Source organism: Lotus japonicus, chromosome 6 (genome assembly GCF_012489685.1).
Source record: "Lotus japonicus ecotype B-129 chromosome 6, LjGifu_v1.2".
NCBI lineage: Eukaryota > Viridiplantae > Streptophyta > Magnoliopsida > Fabales > Fabaceae > Lotus > Lotus japonicus.
This window is the reverse complement of record NC_080046.1, coordinates 8,652,450-8,670,233: the sequence shown is the minus strand read 5'-3', so window position 1 is coordinate 8,670,233 and position 17,784 is coordinate 8,652,450. Positions and strand designations below refer to the sequence as shown.

The window sequence follows — 17,784 nt, the reverse complement described above, 5'->3', positions numbered from 1 at the left end:
TCCCTGCAGGCATTAAAAAAGGTTGACGTGGCTAATGGACACACCTCATTAATTTGTTTGACACGCCAAGACACTTCACCACTACACTATAAGTCTTTCATATAGGTATTTATCAGTAATGATAACAGAAAGATAAGACAAACTAGAAGATAACTAAAGCTAACTAAAGATAACAGGAACTTATCAGAATGTAATCTGAATTAGCTAAACTGTAAACTAAAGATAAGATAAATAACAAAGTCAACAATAGCATGGTGTTAGGACAAATATGCACAGAGAACATTCGTGGTGGTATTAAAGCATGCCCTAAATCAACACAGAACAAAGACATTTCACTTCACATGGCCTTCTTGAGGTGATAAGCCATGGCAAAGTCTCTTAAACGGTAATCTATGGAGTCTCTTATACGGTAATCTATGGCGCTTAGCGCACGCTGCTACTGGTGCGTAATCGTGATTTGTTCATTGAAGCCACATCTGATTAACTGATGGCATTCACACGCGATGAGAAGATGGATGATGAGTTGCTGCAGGAATGTTACTGCAAGATGGGGAGAGTTGAGGCAGCGGCTGGCCCAAATGCTGAGGATCTATAAGGCTGGAGATGTGGTATCCAGAGCCTTGTGTGTTTGCTGAAATTGAACTTCGATCCCTTGAAGTTTATTATTGTACTTCCTACGAAGTTTGCTCTATTGCTTTCTGTATCCTATCCCGTTCATTTTTAAGTGGATCATCATAGCATAAATGCTGAAGCATTTTGGAAGCTGAATCTTTTGGAAGTATGATTATTGGTTTCCAAAGGAATTGAAAATTTTAGGGTATTGATTTCTACCTTAACCCTACTCCAATGTGAGATTAATAAAAATGTAAGATGTGTAAAAAGCAATCCTCAGTTTCCATCTGTCTTTTACTACCAAACTATTATACATAGAAATCGTAGAAAACCCAAGATTACTACAAAGAAAAAAGGAGAGACAAGCCCACAAACTATCATACAAAATCACCAAAAGCCATTCATTCTTCTGGTACATGCCAGTAATCTAATCCTAAAAAGCAACAAATCATAGTTAGAGAATTAAACCCCAGTAGATCCAAAACCACCTTCACCTCTGACAGTGGAATCCAAATCCTCAACTTCAGCAACCTCAGGTGTCACAATCTTCTCCAGAATCATCTGAGCAACCCTATCCCCCTTTTTCACTTCAAAATCAACATCCGAGAAATTGAACAATATCACCCCCACCGGACCCCTGTAATCAGCATCGATCACTCCCGCACCAACATCAATCGAATGCTTCCAAGCCAACCCCGATCTCGGCGCTGCAAAAATCAAAACCCAACAAAAATTCAAAAATGAAATCCCAGTAAAAACCCTAACAGGGGGAAATTACCTATACGGGCGTAGGTTCCTTCGGGAATGGCGATTGAGAGATCGGTGGGGACGAGGGCTTTTCCTCGCGCCGGGACCTTGGTCTCGGCGGCGCTGGAGAGGTCGTAGCCGGCGGAGAGAGGTGAAGCTCTGGAAGGTAAAACGGCGTTTTCGGAGAGCTTCTTGACTCGGAGAAGATGGGCTGAGACGACGCCGTTTGTGGTTGCCATTGTGGGAAGGTCGGAGAAGAGAGGAAATGAAGGGAGTTAGGGTTGGGTTGGGTTTATATAGGAAATGGAAGACGAAATTGCAAGCTTTCATGGCGCCAAGTTTTCCCGCTATCGTGTTTGCAAGTAAATTGGATTTTTAGTCCTTTATCGGAAAACAAAGTGTGGTTTCATCCCTATGATTATACACGTTTTGGTTTTGGTCCTTGTTGAACGGTAGAGCTCGTGTTGAGTGGCAAGCTAATGCTGCCGTAGAACTAGGGGTGTAAACGGGTATGATCCGATCTGCGAATCCAATCCCAACCGAACACATTATGGTGGGTTAGTGGATTATTGGTTCGGTTCGGATTTTTTTTACTGAATCTGATCACTATCGGTTCGGGTATCAGATTTAGGGATAGAAAAACCGATCAATCCGAACCAACTCAATGAATTGGGAATTTGTTTACACTAAGCTCAAACAATTTCAGCCTATTACATTACGTATTTATATTTGTATTAGAGATGTTAGTTTTATTTATATTGTATGGATTATGTTATTATCAAATGTTTCTTTCTTTAAAAATATTAAATTCTTCTATATTATTTATAATTTTTCACATTTTTAAAATAATTTTAGTGCATATTTTCAAATAATATTTTTTTTTTATTTTAAATTCGACCATCTGAACCGAACCAATCCGATCATCGGATTGGTTTGATTCGGATTTAGAAATAAAAATCATGAAATCCGAACCAACCCAAGCCGAACATGTTTAATAGGTTCGAACATTTTATCACCCTAAATTCGAATTAATCCAGTCCGATTACACCCTACGTAGAACATTAAGTGCGTTAGGTGTAGTACAAGTACATGTAAATTAAATCCTATCTATATTCATTTTTTCTAAAAATTACAAACATTCATAGGATCCAACAACTCATAGTAAAATAAGTCATCACACCATTTATCAAACTTTTTTTTTATTGATTTGTTAGTATAAATAATACTAATAATAATATTAATATGATGACTAATAATAATATAAATAATGTAGTTGAGTACATACACTGATAGTGCATACACAGTACAGGGTCAGTGAATTAATATTAATAGCGAATATCAGTGAATTAATATTAATAGCGAATATCGCGATACTTTATGGCGTCCAATATTGAAACTCCTTAACAAACAATCAATCACACGCTCCCATTCTTCATTGTCTCTTTGGCCTCTCTCTCATTTTCTTTCACTTCAGGTCAGCTTCTCTCTCTCTCTCTCTCTCTCTCTCTCTCACTCTGATTTTTCTACTGAAAATAATAGCTTCAATTCAATTATTATGGGTCACCCCAGCTACCTGATTTTTTCCTTCTTCTTCTTGTTCAGCAGCTCTTACTTCTTCCCTTCTTTTCTTCTTGGTATGTATGTATGCTTGTGCAACTTTCAACTTATTATTATTGTTTGTTCATGTCGACATGTCCTTTTGTCCTATTAATTTACCTTTTTCTGCTCATGGGGTGTCTTTGTTTTCCAATATTTTTGCTCATCTGGGTCTTTCTAGTCTTCACGTGTATGCTAATGTATGGTTGGCCTATGTCATCTTGTGCTGACTCAAACTGAAACGGCCCAAATAAATAAATGCTATTTTTTCCAGACACGTTTCACATCCATGGAAGTTTTTTTTTCCCTATTAAATAAAAAGTCTCTATCCCAGTTCTTTGTTTATGTGGGTTTCCACTTTCCACCACTTTCCTTTACTGTATGCTTCAAATTCAAAATACTGTGTCTTTATGCCTTGGCTCTAATGCTTTTTTTTTTTTTGGTGTATTTGATGCAGTTTGGTTTGACTTTGTGATTTTTCAACTGGGAGAGTGAATGGGAATTACTCTTCCTTTTGGTGTCTTGGCTGGTTTGCTTTCCTCTGATGGCTTTGTTTCTCCAAGCAAAGAAATTCAATGGCTGGTGTCTGTATTCACCGGTATCGTCTTCTGCGTTATTGTAAGTGAAATGAGCTTTCATCTGTTTATCAGTGACTTCTTTGTTGCTAATCGTTCTTAAGGATCGGGAAGCTATGTCTAAGTAAGCCAAATAAGTATTTATGGTTGCTGAAATGCAGAATATGATTCTATAAACATCACAAGGAATAGGAGAAATGGGGGGTAATCAGGGAGATATTTGATATGCCTTTCTATGAATTGAACTGAAAAGAGTGATAATCCAGATGAAGGATTGAGCATAAAACATGTAACTATGTAAGGGAATTAGAATTTGTCAATCATGCATATAAGCGTGATCAGTTACGCAATGGGAAATTCATTCTGTAGGAATCATTATCTGTCTTTTGACATTAGTTGTTGTATTAGTTCAGTGCCTAATATAGATCCGTTATTGGACCACCAACAAATGTTCAATCTTGCAAAGTCCACATTCCAAATGTTGCATGAGGAGGGTGTATTAAGGTCCTAGATTGACTAGAAGTTCAGTTGGAGACTCGGAGTAATCCTTATAAAGGGTAGGGTAATTCTCACTCCCTAAGCTAGTCTCTGAGGTAGAGTTAGGCTCAAGCCTGAGTTTTAAGAAGGTCTATTCAGGTTTGAATGAAACTTAGAGAGTAGGGATTCTTCATAATGACTTAAGAATTTAGATAAGTATAACTTGGTTTCACGGGGTTTATGGTAAAAAAGAAAAGAAAAAATGCCATGGAGAAGAGCTTGTATTCCTGTGCATTATTATGATGAAATATTGGTGCAGACTTTTAAGGGGATGGATGTTTAAATGGGTTGTTTCACAGGATATCCTTGGACTTAAATTGCAATTGTGCTTACTTACGTCGAGGAAAGAAATATTTCTCTTTTAAGTTCTCTGCTGACCTCTTCAGTTAGAGAAACATGGTGGCTTATTATTTAGTTTATATTACTCACAGAATAGTTTTTCATGGATGATGACACCATCCTTTAACAATAAGTCCAAAGAGAACTTGACTGCTTTACTTGTAGGCAAACGATCTTATCCATAAATATGTTGTCTTGTCAACCTAACAATTAAAAGTGATATTTGGAATTAGTGTTTAATGCCTTCTACCGCCTCATGTAATTTTTTCTAAGCACTTCACATTTTGAACTTCCTGATGAGTGAGTTTATATTCCTTTTGCTCTCTTATCCAATTGAATTGGAACTTAATAGCAGCCAGGAAAGTATATCTGAAAGTAGTTCTTTACAAATATGTGGTCTAGGTAGAAATGAGCTCCTACCTTTGTTTTGTAGCTTCAAATCCCAAAATCTTTACTCTTTTGTTTATTTGAGACAGTAAATTAGGAACAGAGTCTTAGTTTGAACTGTCAGGTTTAAATAGAGGCACATAGTGTTCTTTCATTCCCTTTTCCCTTTTATTTGAATGGGGAAATGCTTAAAATTTAGTCTTATCAAGATTACTTTATTTAATAATTTGAAAATTTGATCCTTTTTAATTTTTTTCTTGAAGGCTTACAGATTGACTGCTATCTTTAGTTCTCTATTGTTCACGGGATACAGCAAATTGAACAGTGCACAGAAAATTGAATGGAATAACCGGTAAAATGTCTTCTTTGTATCACTACTTTTGTTTGTATTGATTTATCCAGAATTGACTTTTTTACATTGAATTTAATGGTTACAAATTTTGTAATGCAGGGGAATCTCAACGTTTCATGCTCTTTTTGGAGCATTTATGTCATTTTACCTCTTGATGTTATCAGATTTCTTCAATGACGATTCACAAGAAACATTGGTTGTTAGTAGATCATCTACTTTCTCAAATGCAGTATTGGGGGTATGTTATGAAGATATAAGCACAATTTGATTTGTTTGACTTGACAGGAGCTGATTTTATATTATTTACCAATTTAACTGGATTTACACAAAAATGATGCATGTGAGGGGATTGATAAAACATGTAAACTTAAAAGGTGTTTGTATTTTACAATTGACATTGACATCATTTGCTATATCTTTTTCTCAGAAATCAGAAAAGAAAGAGTTTGGGGTGAGAATTTTAAATCAGTCCTTGTGATATGTTTTCCATTAATGGAAGAAGAGATTTACAACACCCTCTGACTTTAAAAATAAACATGGCACATTATTTGGAATGGAAATTCTTATGAGGCAGTTTGGAACTTGTACAATCAGAAAGTTGGAAAGCTGAGTAGAATAGATGAAACCGACAGTAGAGATGGAATTAAGACTCGCTTTGCATGTGAGAATTTGAGGGGCAGTTCAAGTTGATAAAAGTTGGGGATACACAATGTTGAATACTGAAAAATTATTACAGTTCAGTGGAAGGTGAAATATGTTACTAGTACTACTGATTAGTTGTAGTATTAGGGATAAGTTTGTGGCTTAGCTGTTTATGATTCAATTTTTACGGACTTTTATCTTAAGCTTCTTTAAGTACCCAGGACAGTTTAAATCTTGAAGAAGCGTGGATTTGTTTAGGCTGTACTTCTTTTTAAAATGAACCTTCCTCTATGGGGTCATCAATTTTTAGATCTGTATAGCTATTATGAAAAATGCAAGAGGCACAATAGCAATAGCATCTTATGCTGTTGGACAGAGGAAAGATTCATGCATACTGATGATGTCCACAATGAGTGATAGGAAATAGGAGTTATTTTAACAAATATTGCATGTTGGGACCCAGGCTGAAAAATTTCAAGCCAACTGTTAGTTTCCCCATTGGTCCGATCTGCATGCTGTGGAGGTGCATTCATGAAGTCATGTTTTACTTATATTCTTGTTTTTTTTAAATCTCTTATCTAATACCGTATTAGATTTTGGGATAGGCCCAGGTCAATCCCAGAAGCTAGTCCAAACGGTCCCAAGCCTTATGAGAACTACTTTGGTCGCATCTCTAGTCGTTGTGTGATCTCAACCAGCATTATTAAAACAATGATTGTTCACTTGGCTTATTTGTTATTTTTTACTTATCTTCCCCCTCCTCTTTATACAGATTTCTATAGGTTATTTTATAACAGATCTTGCGATGATTCTTTGGCGTTTTCCAGCTTTAGGGGGTTTGGAATATGTAAGTTGAAAAATACTTTTTTTTTTCAGTCTTGGCTGTTGCACATATCTTTACACTTTCATGATGCGTTGAATTCAATATCCAAGTTATGTGATTCGGAAGTGGCAAACTAACTTGTTCATTTTCATTTAAGGTTCTACACCATGGACTGTCCATGTTTGCAATGATCCAATCTTTGCTAAGTGGTCAAGCACAGATTTACATACTAATGGTCCTCTTCACCGAGAGTACAACACCTTTTGTAAATCTAAGATGGTAATTCTGTTCATGCATCCATTTGCTTTCTTGTACTTTTGTCAACATTGACTGATTATTTTAATTACACATACAGGTACTTGGACGCTGCTGGTCTTAAGAACTCTAAACTATACATCTGGAATGGCGTTGCGTTGTTCTTCGGGTGGTTGGTAATGTTTAATATTCTCTTGGTCTCAATTCAAAATTCATTTTAGTACCTGAAGGAATTGACTATGGACGAGTATGGTTTTATTTTGGTGCCTTTCTCCTCATTTATGAGTTTTGGATGAAAGGATAATTAAAATAAATTCTGACAAATTGAATACTGCATAGTGCATATTGAATGCTTGAATAGGAAGCATTATGTAGATATTTTTACTCTATTCTTTTTTTTTTTTTTAAATTACATTCACAAATAATTTGGTTGGCTCACATGAGCTTTAGAAGAGGGGTTTGAAAGAACTAACTTCACTAAATTTGGTAGGTTCATTATGCTGTCTAAATATGAAAGCGTAAAATTGATGATGATCATGGTTGACATATGCTCCTATATCATCCACTAGTAAACATAGGGTTCATATAAAACCACTAAGATGCCTTCGCCTAATATCTTAAGCTTTTGGATAGTTTATTCTCGAGTGGTATCAAAGTTTCGGTCAAATAATTTGGAGTTCTATCATTGCTGCCCTCTAACATGCTTTAAATGCTAAATGTTAATGTTTCTAAATGACAAATAGAGAAATTTAGTCTGTTGATGTAAGATAGGACTTTAAAGTTTAAACTTTGTCATGAGTCATAACAATTGAATGTCTTGGTCCCAATGGTTGTAACCAAAGTATAGAGTGCTTGACCCTTTTATATTTTTTTGTGCTGCAGGTTGCAAGGATTTTCCTGTTCATTTTCTTTTTCATCCACATGTGGATCCATTTTGATGAGGTGAACCTTTTCACTGTGATTCCCCATCAAACATATCTTCACAGCTCCCCTTTCTTCATCATCTAACGAATATATCCACACTTTTTTCTCCCCCATTTCAGGTGGAAGAGATCTACCCATTGGGTTTCTACAGCGTTCTTATGGTACCTCCTGTGATAGCAATTATGAATGTGTTATGGTTCTGGAAGATTGCCAAGGGTATGATTAAAACTCTTTCAAAAGCAAAACACAGCAAGTGAACCCATTACATTTCCTTCTGCTCCTCTTATGTGCGAGTCCATCTTTTTTTGGTGCACAAAATGGTCATTGAATTGATTTAGGGACAGTTGTAATCTACATCTTTTCATTCACTTACAACAATACTTGTAAGATTCGGTACAGACGTACAGTTGAATCTTGTACATTTGGTATTACCAAATCGAATATTTTTCTTTACAGTGACTAAGGCTGTGTTTGGAAGAGTGTATATTGCAAGTGTCTGGATAAGATAGAAAATAGAAGTTGGATCCCACTTTCACATATTCTATTTATATCGAAGGTTCAATTTCCTCGTGCAAATAAGTAAATAAATAAGACAAGTATATCTTGGATAGCTTCAACCATCAATTTGGGATGTCTAATGAATACAGGTTGACTAGATTCTATTATTTTGTCCACATTTCTTTGTCTGCTGTTGTCATGAAAGAATAAGCTGTGGCTAATTTAAATAAGCGAGAATTTATAGGTAACCGAATAATTTTTCTATACACTGATGGAATTGAATACTTAATTCAAAGTTGGCCTGGTTCAACCAGCCACTCCACTTTTTGAAATATTCTGGGTACATATCCTGCTCATGTGTTTCTCAAATATTTTCTCCTTCCATTTATTTATAACTGATGGTGTTAATTTTAACTGGTGAGTTCTAAGTATTAAAAGATTAAATAACGTACAATTTGTCAAATCAGTTTAGGAATATGTTCTGAGTAACGTTTATTAACCTGTCGGGGCAATATTCCATTTTTCTTCATTGAAAAGTAACTTCTAAGATGAATGTTTTGGTGGTCATTAAGGTGCATTGAATTTTGGTAAATTGGTAAAGATTGATCAATGTTGTCAAATCCACCGCAAGATCTAACCCCACTAGAATTTGGACGTGCAAAGTTTGAACAAAATTGCTCCCATGGAAGATATATATGTTGGATAAAACAATTAACAATTTATGTATTTATTAGGTACTAAAATAAGATATTACAATGATTTTTTAAAGAAAAGTACCTGAAACTTTTTTTTTATAAGCAAGTACCTGAAACTAAACTGAACGACAACAATTGCAAGGGGCTTCGGTCTAAATTAAAATTTGATTTTGATATACTTGAAACAAGTTGCATGACTCGATTTGGATTTATAATCTACCACTACTTAGGACGTGTTTGTTTCACGGATTGAAAAAGGATACCTGGGAATCTTGTTCTTAGGAATGTTATGATGGGAATGAAACAAGTACTAACATATACAATGGGACTGAGGATTCAGTTAGAAACTTGGTGGGATTCCTCCTGTGTAGTGGTAAAACAGGTAGCAAAAAACGTGGGTAGTGGATAGTGGCAATTGAGGAATTTCACATAAAAAATATCATTCCCTTCTCATTAGGATTCAGCTTCCCCACCTCTCTATAGTGGGAATCACAAATGCCTCTGGATGGGTATATAACTTATCCAGGAATAAAAGATACCCAGGTATATTTTTTTCAAATCTGCTACCAAACGCTGGAATGTGCATTCCGTCCGAAACATTCCCGGGAATCTTTTTCCAAGCCGTGAAACAAACGCCCCCTTAGTTAATAATTTTTACAACTTTTTGTGATTAACAGTTTATTTTAGTAGTGAATTTCATAATTTTCTTATTTATTTTCAAAGAACGAATTAGTCATTTTTTTATTTTATTAATATTTTTGTTTTCTTAAAATTAGGAAAACAAGCCCACCAACCCGGTGAGTTGAGTACGGTTGTGCTTTTTCTATTTGCCAAAAATGAGTCGGTTTGACTCGTCCTACTTATATCTCTAACCCGCAAGTTTGAAAATTCTAACTAATATATAAAGAAGATTGCAATGAAACACTATTTAGAGTGTGTTTGATTTGCCTTGGGAAACCCAAAATAATTATTGTAGAACAAAATCAATTTAGACGAAAAAATTATTGTTTGAGAGTCATTTTAGTGAAATAATTTCGAATGCAAATCTATATGTTTAGAATTCTGTTAAACTCAAAGTAAATTCGCGTTGAACTCAGTGTGGCAAAATTTCAGGACACCGTAAAACTCAATGTGGCAAATTTTGAGTTAACCGTTGATACTTTATGATATATAAAACCACGTACGCGTTTGCACTAATGCTAAACCAAATATACACTCAATTTGGATAGAAACTAAAGAGAGTGGGCTGGGCGGGACCTTCCATGATAGGATCCACCCAGCTTCAGAGCTTTACATGACTACAAGAAGGCTAGGCAAGATCTCCTTATGGCGATGGTCATATCTTTAGTTAGGTTAAGGCGTCCTGACCAGTGTTATCAGACTCGGACCGGTGATTGACTCGATCGAGACACTGGGTCAATGAGTCAATGATTCAACCACTGGGTCATTGGTTCGATTGCTTGACTCGGTTTATATTAAAAAAATATAATAATTTAAAATATTTAGTATATCATATATATAAAATAATATGCATTCTTCCTAACAAGAAGCAAAGTGGTGTAGTGGAAATTTGGATTAGCTTTCTTCCCTCAAGGTCCTGTGTTCAAGTCCTAGCTATGACAATTTTTTTAAATAACTCTCAATTGAATATCATTTGACCAAATAATTAACATTAAATGTAAATTAATTACAGTTTGACCATTAAAAACAGTTTTGACAAAAAAAAGACAAAATCAGAAAAAAAAAAAAAAAAAAAAAAAAAAAAATGACCGGTCCATAAAATACCGGTCGAGTCACCGGTTTATTTCCTGAACCGGCCGGTCCAAACCGGTTCATGCCGGTTGAATTGCATGGCCGATCCATTTAATGGCTCGGACCGGTCAGGGGTTCGGTTCCCGGTTCAACCGGTCGAACCGGCCGGTCCGGTCCGAGTTTTATAACACTGGTCCCGACATAAAGAGAGTGAACTTCTATTTCTCTTACCTACTTGTGTGCTGAAATTTTCTCTTTATTCTTAGACAAAAATAAATAGTGTAATAACTTATGAGTTGAATGTGAGATTTTACACTCAATCCCACACCAATATTAAACAAAAATCACTTTTCATAAATATATATGAACAAAAATTACTTTACATTTTTAGCTCAATAATCAATCAACTTTACTTTACTTTGTTTTTTATAGATGCTTATGTGACAATGGAAGAAGTCTACATGAATAATATTTAAGAAATCAAAATAAGAAACACTCAATGAACTTTTTGAGCAAAATCTTTCTATGAGACAATTCATATTAAATCAAAGAGGGTCCAAGACGATGTCGTATGATTTAAAAAAAAAAAGGGTTAAATATTATTTCCGTCCCTAAACTATAGCGAATTTTTGGTTTTCATCCCTGAACTAAAATTGCGATGGTTTCCATCCCTGTACTTAGTAAACCATTTGTTTTTTACCCTTTGACCATGTTGACTGCTCATGTGTGATTCCAACGTGTAGGTCATGGCTGATGTGGCGGTAATTATGCCGGTTTTTCAATTTTTTAAATAAAAATTAAAAGGCTTAATACATCAGAAGGCCCCTGTAATTGTAAAGGGAATCAAATCTAGGGCCTAGAAAATTTTTGCATCAAATTGGGTCCCTATAAATTTTTTTTTAATTCAATTAAGGCCAAAGTGTGCCAGCTCTCAATTTTATCCCAGTCATCATTTCCACGTGGCTTTTATTATTATTTTTTAATTTAAAAAATAATTAAAAAATATTTTTAATTCCAACTCTATTATTTAACCAGAAAACTTATTTTTTAAAAATTTACTAATTTACTAATCTGATCTAATTAAACACAACACAAAATTAAAAACCCTAAAATTATGAATTCATCCCCAACCTCCCAACCACCTTCCTCAACACCTTCTTCATTCCCACTCTCATCTTCAACAACCCACTACTCTTTCCTCCTGTTGTAACTCGCTCTCTTCTTTCCGATGGTTTCAGTGGCCAAATTGGTTACGGAGGGATCCAGAATGGGAATGAGAGAGGGAGGCCGACTCCAGATCTTGACTTGGGTGCATCTTCATTTCCGGTTTGCTGGGTTTTCTCTTCACCCCCACTCACCATTCTCCTTAAAGCTTGAATCTTTTCACTTTTCCTGTACAGATCTGATTTTTCGTTCTCCATTTCTTCTTCCCCTTTGTTGGATTTTGGGATATTTGGTTTTGGGGGTGGGGTGGGGATTTTGGGATTTTGGGATTTTCGGTTCTGGGTTACCCCATCAAAACCCACACCTCCATATCTCTCTCTGCGAACCCCTTATCCCTTATGTGGTGGTTCTTCCTTCTTCCTCTCATGCTCTACTCTGCTCTCCCTTCTTCCTCTCTGCAAGTTCTGGTTGTGGGTTCAATTCTTTTTTTGTTTTGATTTGATTCTACTGGGTTTGAATGTGCTGTGGTGGTTTAGATATAGGTTCTGTTTGGGGGTAATGGAAATTTTGATGATAGATGCCGGTGGAGTTGAAATTGGAAGAAACAGAGTTGTGGCACATGGTGGTTATGGGGTTTGGAAGCAATTTACCAAGTGGATCAAGTTTATCAATTTTAGGGTTGAATCTGAGATCGAACTTGGTGGATCTGGACAAGATCGAACTTTGTCATCTTGTGTTTGATAAGTGTTGTTGTTGCTTGTTTAGAGTTTGATAATTTGAATTCTTCTTCCTCTCCTAAAATTCTGAATTCATCCTCAGTTTGATACTGGTTGGGTTTGTTGTTGATAATTTCTGGGTTGAGTTTGTTGTTTTTGGGTGAAGGGTTTAATTTATGGATTAGATAAGTAACCCTAATTTATTAAGTTTTTAAATTTTTATTCTGATTAAATTATTGAGTTGGAATTAAAAATAATTTTTTTAATTAAAAATAATTATAAAAGCCACATGGAATTGATGACTGGGATAAAATTGAGATTTTGCCTTAATTGAATTAAAAAAAAATTCTTAGGGACCCAATTTGATGCGAAAAATTTTCAGGCCCTGGAACTGATTCCCTTTACAATTACAGGGGCCTTCTGATGTATTAAGCCAAATTAAAAAGATAAAATTGATTAAAAAAATAAAAATTGACTTCTTAATTTTTATTTTAAAAAATTGAAAACCGGCATAATTACCGCCACATCAGCCATGACCTACACGCTAGAATCACATATGCGCAGTCAACATGGTCAAAGGGTAAAAAACAAACGGTTTACTAAGTACAGGGATGGAAACCATCGCAATTTTACTTCAGGGACGGAAACAAAAAATTTGCTATAGTTTAAGGATGGAAAGAATATTTAACCCAAAAAAAAGTTGATGTCGTAATTAGACTAATTAGTATCACCATGCCTTTCATTTCATTCCAATCCGTCCAATCACAAACCGTGTCATGAAATCCCAGTAGGACCCACCCACGTCCATCACACGTACCACCGTTACAAACCGTTAACCGACGTTGTTAACAAAGTAACGGCCCACTGGTGTGCGGTAACGCCGTCAACCTCCACCTCCTATCCTACTAGTGCTTTCGCCGCGTATCGAATGGTCTTTCTCGTTTCAACTCTTCTTCTTCACCGCTTCCTCACTCTTTCCTCATTCTCTCTCTCCTCTCTCACTCTCATAAATGCACACAATGCTTCTTCTTCTTCCTTTTCTCTTTTCGCACTTTCTACCTTTAAGCGTTAATTAATTTCAGTTACCAATGTCTTAGATGAGAGAAAACGTTCTGGTTCTCGATATATAGGATTTTCATGGCGATAACAATAATGGGTAGTCTTCATTTTTCGTCATATTGAGCTTTTCAACATAAAGTTTCAATTTTTTCAAAAGAAAAAAAAGTTTCAATTTTTTCACTGTGTGGTTGCTTTTTTGGGAGAGGAAACATGTGGGGTAGGTGGCGGTGTGGTGCTGGTGGCGGTTTTGGATCTTTGAGCAAAAGGGTATCTGCAGTTGTTGATGTTAGTCTTGGTTATGGGGAAAAGTTTCATCCTTTGGAGCCTCCTTTGCTTGGTTTGAGGGGTTTTGGTACAGAGATGTGTGGTGGAAGAGGAAGAGGAAGAGGGGTGACATCTTTATCTGTTGTGTTAAACCAGATCAAGAGGGGTATTTCATCTTCCTCTGGGGATGGTGGTGTTAGCAGTGGTAAGGGAACAGAAGAAGATTCTATATCATTTTCTGAAGCTAAGAGGCTTATGAGATTGGTGAATGTGGAATCCCTTAGGATGAAGCTTGGTGTGGAAGGGAAGGAGGTTGTTTCCTATTCTGAGCTTCTTCAAGCCTGTGAGAGTGCTGGTATTGCCAGGAACCAAGAGGAGGCTGCATCATTCGCCAAGGTTCTTGATGAGGCTGGGGTTGTTCTCCTCTTCCGAGACAAGGTGTATCTGCATCCTGATAAGGTGAGGTTTTGGTGTTTTAATGGCTATTTTTTGCTTATTGCTTCTTTTTGTTTGTGCCTAGCATAAGATGAGAAGTTGTTCTTGTGGGGCTAATGAAAAGCATGAACAGATTGTCCCAATAGCTGCAAGAGATGTCACTTGTTGCCTCCTTTACTTCTTTTTAGTGTGAGGGTCCTCTCTGGCCCTTATGTCTCTTTTACACATTCCTTTTCGAAGAGGGACATATTATATGGTTGGATTATGTCTGAATTTGTGCACAAAAAAAGTTCACTTGTTGTTTGTATAGCATAACCCTTTTGAATAATGGTCCCTTAGGTGACTCATAGGCTGTGACTTGTGATTCGTGAGTCTTTAGTTTATCCTGCAAAAACAACCTGTGATAATTCCATAAATCATTTTTTGGCTTAACTTATGAGAGAGGATATAGGATTCATTCTATTCTCACTTTCCTTTTTTATCCATCAATTAATATTGTAGATTTGAATTTTCATATGGAATTTCAATTGCAGTTGTAGTTTCACACTTTGCATGCTTATATCTCTTTCATGGTAATTATAAGTAGTACTGTAGTAGAGCTGATCAAGTTTTGATGCAGGTGCAGATTTTTTTCTTTACTAGAAAGGAGAACAAAGTCAATTTATAAACTTTAGGTTTCAAGGCCTCTGTAGCTCCAAAGTATTTCGTTGTATTTTCCCAATGTCTAACATCAAAGTTTTAGTCGCAATCTCTCTTTTCATCTATACGCTTCCCACTAAAAATATATTTGATTGTCATTGATGAGAATGGAACTATTATACATGTAAAAACTTTCTTGCCATTCACTCATTTCTCCATGCTTTTTTCACTCATTAACCTCAGCTTTTCTTCACTATCTCAATTCTCAATCTTTAATGTGCTAGTTATGCAAAAAGGCTTCAAGACTTGGTTATATATATTAGTCTGCGCTTCTCTTGCACTTTGTTAAAAATTTCAAAGGCTATTTACCCAAGTCTGTCTAGATTACAACTTTACTGGTTTGAGAATGAAGCATGCACTTATGGGACATAATTGGAATCCGGAAGTAATGTATGTCATTAAGTAAAGGTGCACCATTGCACATGACATACATGCCTCAACTTGCACTTTTAGACTGCTTCAAGTTTCAGAACTACATTCAATTCTCTATGTTTTGTTTCATAGCCTAACATCTGTTTGCAAGGTCTAGCACAAACTGTCTGTCGAGTCATTGCAGTATGTTTGTTAGGATAGAATATTATCTGCCTGATCAGCATTTTGCTGCTGATATAAACATCTTTATGTAACAGTCTAAAAAAAGATATGCATTTTTATTAGTTAAAGAAAGTACTATGAAATTCAATTGTCTGTTTTGATCGGGGTACCTTTCTAAATGGCAATTCTCTATGTTTAGGTGGTGGATCTGATTCGAAAAGCTGTTCCTCTGGCATTGACTTCTGAGAATGACCCTATAAGGGAGGAGTTAAAGAAACTGCAAGAGAAGAAAGAGGAAATTGATGTGTTAGCACATAAGCAGATGCGGCGCATCCTCTGGTTCGGTCTAGGATGTAGCATAATTACTGTTGGACTCTTCTTCCGGCTAACATTCTGGGAATTTTCATGGGATGTAATGGAACCTATTGCATTTTTCACGACAACCTCTGGGATAGTCATAGGCTATGCCTACTTTTTGTTCACTAGAAGAGACCCTACTTACCAAGATTTCATGAAGAGGCTCTTTCTTTCAAGGCAGAGGAAGCTTTGCAAGAGGCAGAAGTTTGATGTTGGGAGGTTCAACGAGCTCCAGTGCAAGTGCAAAACACCTTTACATTCTAGAACTGTTTTGAAGAACCGCATTGGGGAGGATCTGGATCTTGAAGATGCTTTACATAGAGATTAACATTTTCATAAGGGTTTACAATTTTCTCTCAGCATAATGAACATATTAGAGTTAACCTTGTTCCCCCTATTTTAACGTTGATGGGGAGAAGTTTAAGCTAACTATAGTTTTAGCTTCTTGGTTTACACACGTTTCCTTCATATTAATGACAACATTAAGTTCCCTTCCATTTGGGTAGTTTGGAAGGCAAGAAATGATAAGCTGTTTAACAACACCAATATAGATCCGGCAACTGCTATGTCCAGAGGCACGGGTTGCTTGCATGAATGGCAGGAAGCTCAAGGTACAAGGGAAGCAACCCCAGAGAATCAGTCGGAGAGGATTTGGAAACCGCCACCTGAGGATAGAATCAAAGTTAACCTCGATGCGGGGTGGACAGGAAGCTCTTCAACTGGCTTTGGCCTAGTAGCGCGAGACCACAACTCATGTTTGTTAGTTGCAGCCACCCTTATGGATGAGTTTAGATCAGAGGCTACTGTGGCAGAAGCTAAGGCTATGCGGTGGTGCCTAGCTACGATCAGAGACATGGGCATGGAGGCTGTCATCGTGGAATCCGACTCTGCATTGGTAATTCGAGCTATGCACTCACTCAGATGCAGACCTGATATTGATCCCCTTATCCATGATTGCAAGGAGCTGGCTAAGTCTTTTAGTTTTATATCTTTCAGTCATGTTAATAGGACAGCAAATAATGCAGCTCATGTGCTAGCATCTTTAGCAAATGATTTTCCTTCCGCTACCTGGTGGGATAGTCCACCTCAGATTGTAGCAGAGGCTATGCTTGTAGACGCTTATTCAACTCACTAATGAAAGTCAGCCGTATTGAACTTCAAAAAAAAAAGTTCCCTTCCATTTGTACATTGTTCTTCCATCAGTCGTGCATGAAGGTTTTTTGGCCAGTCATAGCGGTATGGCTGCTATGATGTTTTTTATACAATTTATACTATATGCATATATGAATGGTAAAAAATATTTAAGATTCATGACATCCATAATTAACAATTAAAGGTTGAAGTGTCTAGAACAATTGAACAAAGCATACAAAAAATTGATCCAACAAACCAAGAAAAAGAGGAAATGAAGAACTAGAAGATAGTATTTTTTGTGTCTAACCAGATAAACAAAATAAATCACAAAAGAACTAGCAAAACAAAAAAGTATAGGTGGAAAAAAACAGAAGAGACAGCATTCCCAAAGCTTCTAGATTTCAAAATTGAGAAAACAGAGATGGTTATGGCAAGGGAGCCCTCTACAAGGTTATGAGGTGGCTTACCCGCGGTCTTTCAATCTAGGACAAAGAAGGAATAAAAGGCGTGGGGCGAGCTTTTTACTACAATCAAAACCTTGTCATTATGTTTTTGAACCCAAACCCTAAAATATCTCTCAAAAAATGCCTCACTATCAATCCGCGAGCATTTTTGGGGTTTTTTCTCCCATCATTTTCAATAGCAACCAAATAGTTTCGATGATTGTCCTTCATGCCGCTATAGTGGT

General features: G+C 36.4%; 4 protein-coding genes across 7 annotated transcripts; 3 read left to right on the top strand and 1 right to left on the bottom strand.

The window, feature by feature from the left end:
• Positions 1-873: 873 nt before the first annotated feature.
• Positions 874-1,631, bottom strand: LOC130723464 (deoxyuridine 5'-triphosphate nucleotidohydrolase-like). Its single transcript, XM_057574536.1, has 2 exons — positions 1,391-1,631; positions 874-1,319 (listed from the first exon to the last, which is right to left on the bottom strand). Exons 1-2 carry the CDS (start codon positions 1,596-1,598, stop codon positions 1,075-1,077), a joined length of 453 nt encoding a protein of 150 aa, XP_057430519.1. The 5' UTR covers positions 1,599-1,631; the 3' UTR covers positions 874-1,074.
• Positions 1,632-2,687: 1,056 nt separating this feature from the next.
• On the top strand, positions 2,688-8,328 carry LOC130723913 (uncharacterized). Of its 4 annotated transcripts, none has more exons than XM_057575059.1 (10): positions 2,749-2,833; positions 2,962-2,993; positions 3,413-3,573; positions 5,057-5,145; positions 5,245-5,383; positions 6,560-6,634; positions 6,768-6,889; positions 6,966-7,041; positions 7,748-7,807; positions 7,909-8,328. In XM_057575059.1, exons 3-10 carry the CDS (start codon positions 3,451-3,453, stop codon positions 8,044-8,046), a joined length of 822 nt encoding a protein of 273 aa, XP_057431042.1. In that variant the 5' UTR covers positions 2,749-2,833; positions 2,962-2,993; positions 3,413-3,450; the 3' UTR covers positions 8,047-8,328. The 4 variants fall into 4 exon arrangements, with proteins under 4 accessions (XP_057431043.1, XP_057431042.1, XP_057431044.1 ...); XM_057575061.1 differs by having other exon boundaries at positions 2,815-2,833; positions 2,965-2,993; XM_057575060.1 differs by lacking the exon at positions 2,962-2,993 and having other exon boundaries at positions 2,688-2,833.
• Positions 8,329-13,548: 5,220 nt separating this feature from the next.
• Positions 13,549-17,148, top strand: LOC130723794 (calcium uniporter protein 6, mitochondrial-like). The gene is made up of 2 exons (XM_057574925.1): positions 13,549-14,396; positions 15,805-17,148. Exons 1-2 carry the CDS (start codon positions 13,884-13,886, stop codon positions 16,288-16,290), a joined length of 999 nt encoding a protein of 332 aa, XP_057430908.1. The 5' UTR covers positions 13,549-13,883; the 3' UTR covers positions 16,291-17,148.
• Positions 16,528-17,097, top strand: LOC130724839 (uncharacterized). The gene has a single exon (XM_057576110.1). The coding sequence runs from the start codon at positions 16,528-16,530 to the stop codon at positions 17,095-17,097; it is 570 nt and encodes a 189-aa protein (XP_057432093.1).
• Positions 17,149-17,784: the final 636 nt, after the last annotated feature.

Excerpts from the sequence above, each read along its gene's own strand:
- LOC130723464 (XM_057574536.1), bottom strand. The coding sequence starts at position 1,598 with ATGGCAACCACAAACGGCGTCGTCTCAGCCCATCTTCTCCGAGTCAAG. Across the intron at positions 1,320-1,390 it reads AGGAACCTACGCCCGTATAG|CGCCGAGATCGGGGTTGGCT; the intron begins GTAATTTCCCCC and ends TGATTTTTGCAG.
- LOC130723913 (XM_057575060.1), top strand. The coding sequence starts at position 3,451 with ATGGGAATTACTCTTCCTTTTGGTGTCTTGGCTGGTTTGCTTTCCTCT. Across the intron at positions 3,574-5,056 it reads GTATCGTCTTCTGCGTTATT|GCTTACAGATTGACTGCTAT; the intron begins GTAAGTGAAATG and ends TTTTTCTTGAAG. Across the intron at positions 7,042-7,747 it reads CGTTGTTCTTCGGGTGGTTG|GTTGCAAGGATTTTCCTGTT; the intron begins GTAATGTTTAAT and ends TTTGTGCTGCAG.
- LOC130723794 (XM_057574925.1), top strand. The coding sequence starts at position 13,884 with ATGTGGGGTAGGTGGCGGTGTGGTGCTGGTGGCGGTTTTGGATCTTTG. Across the intron at positions 14,397-15,804 it reads TGTATCTGCATCCTGATAAG|GTGGTGGATCTGATTCGAAA; the intron begins GTGAGGTTTTGG and ends CTCTATGTTTAG.
- LOC130724839 (XM_057576110.1), top strand. The coding sequence starts at position 16,528 with ATGTCCAGAGGCACGGGTTGCTTGCATGAATGGCAGGAAGCTCAAGGT.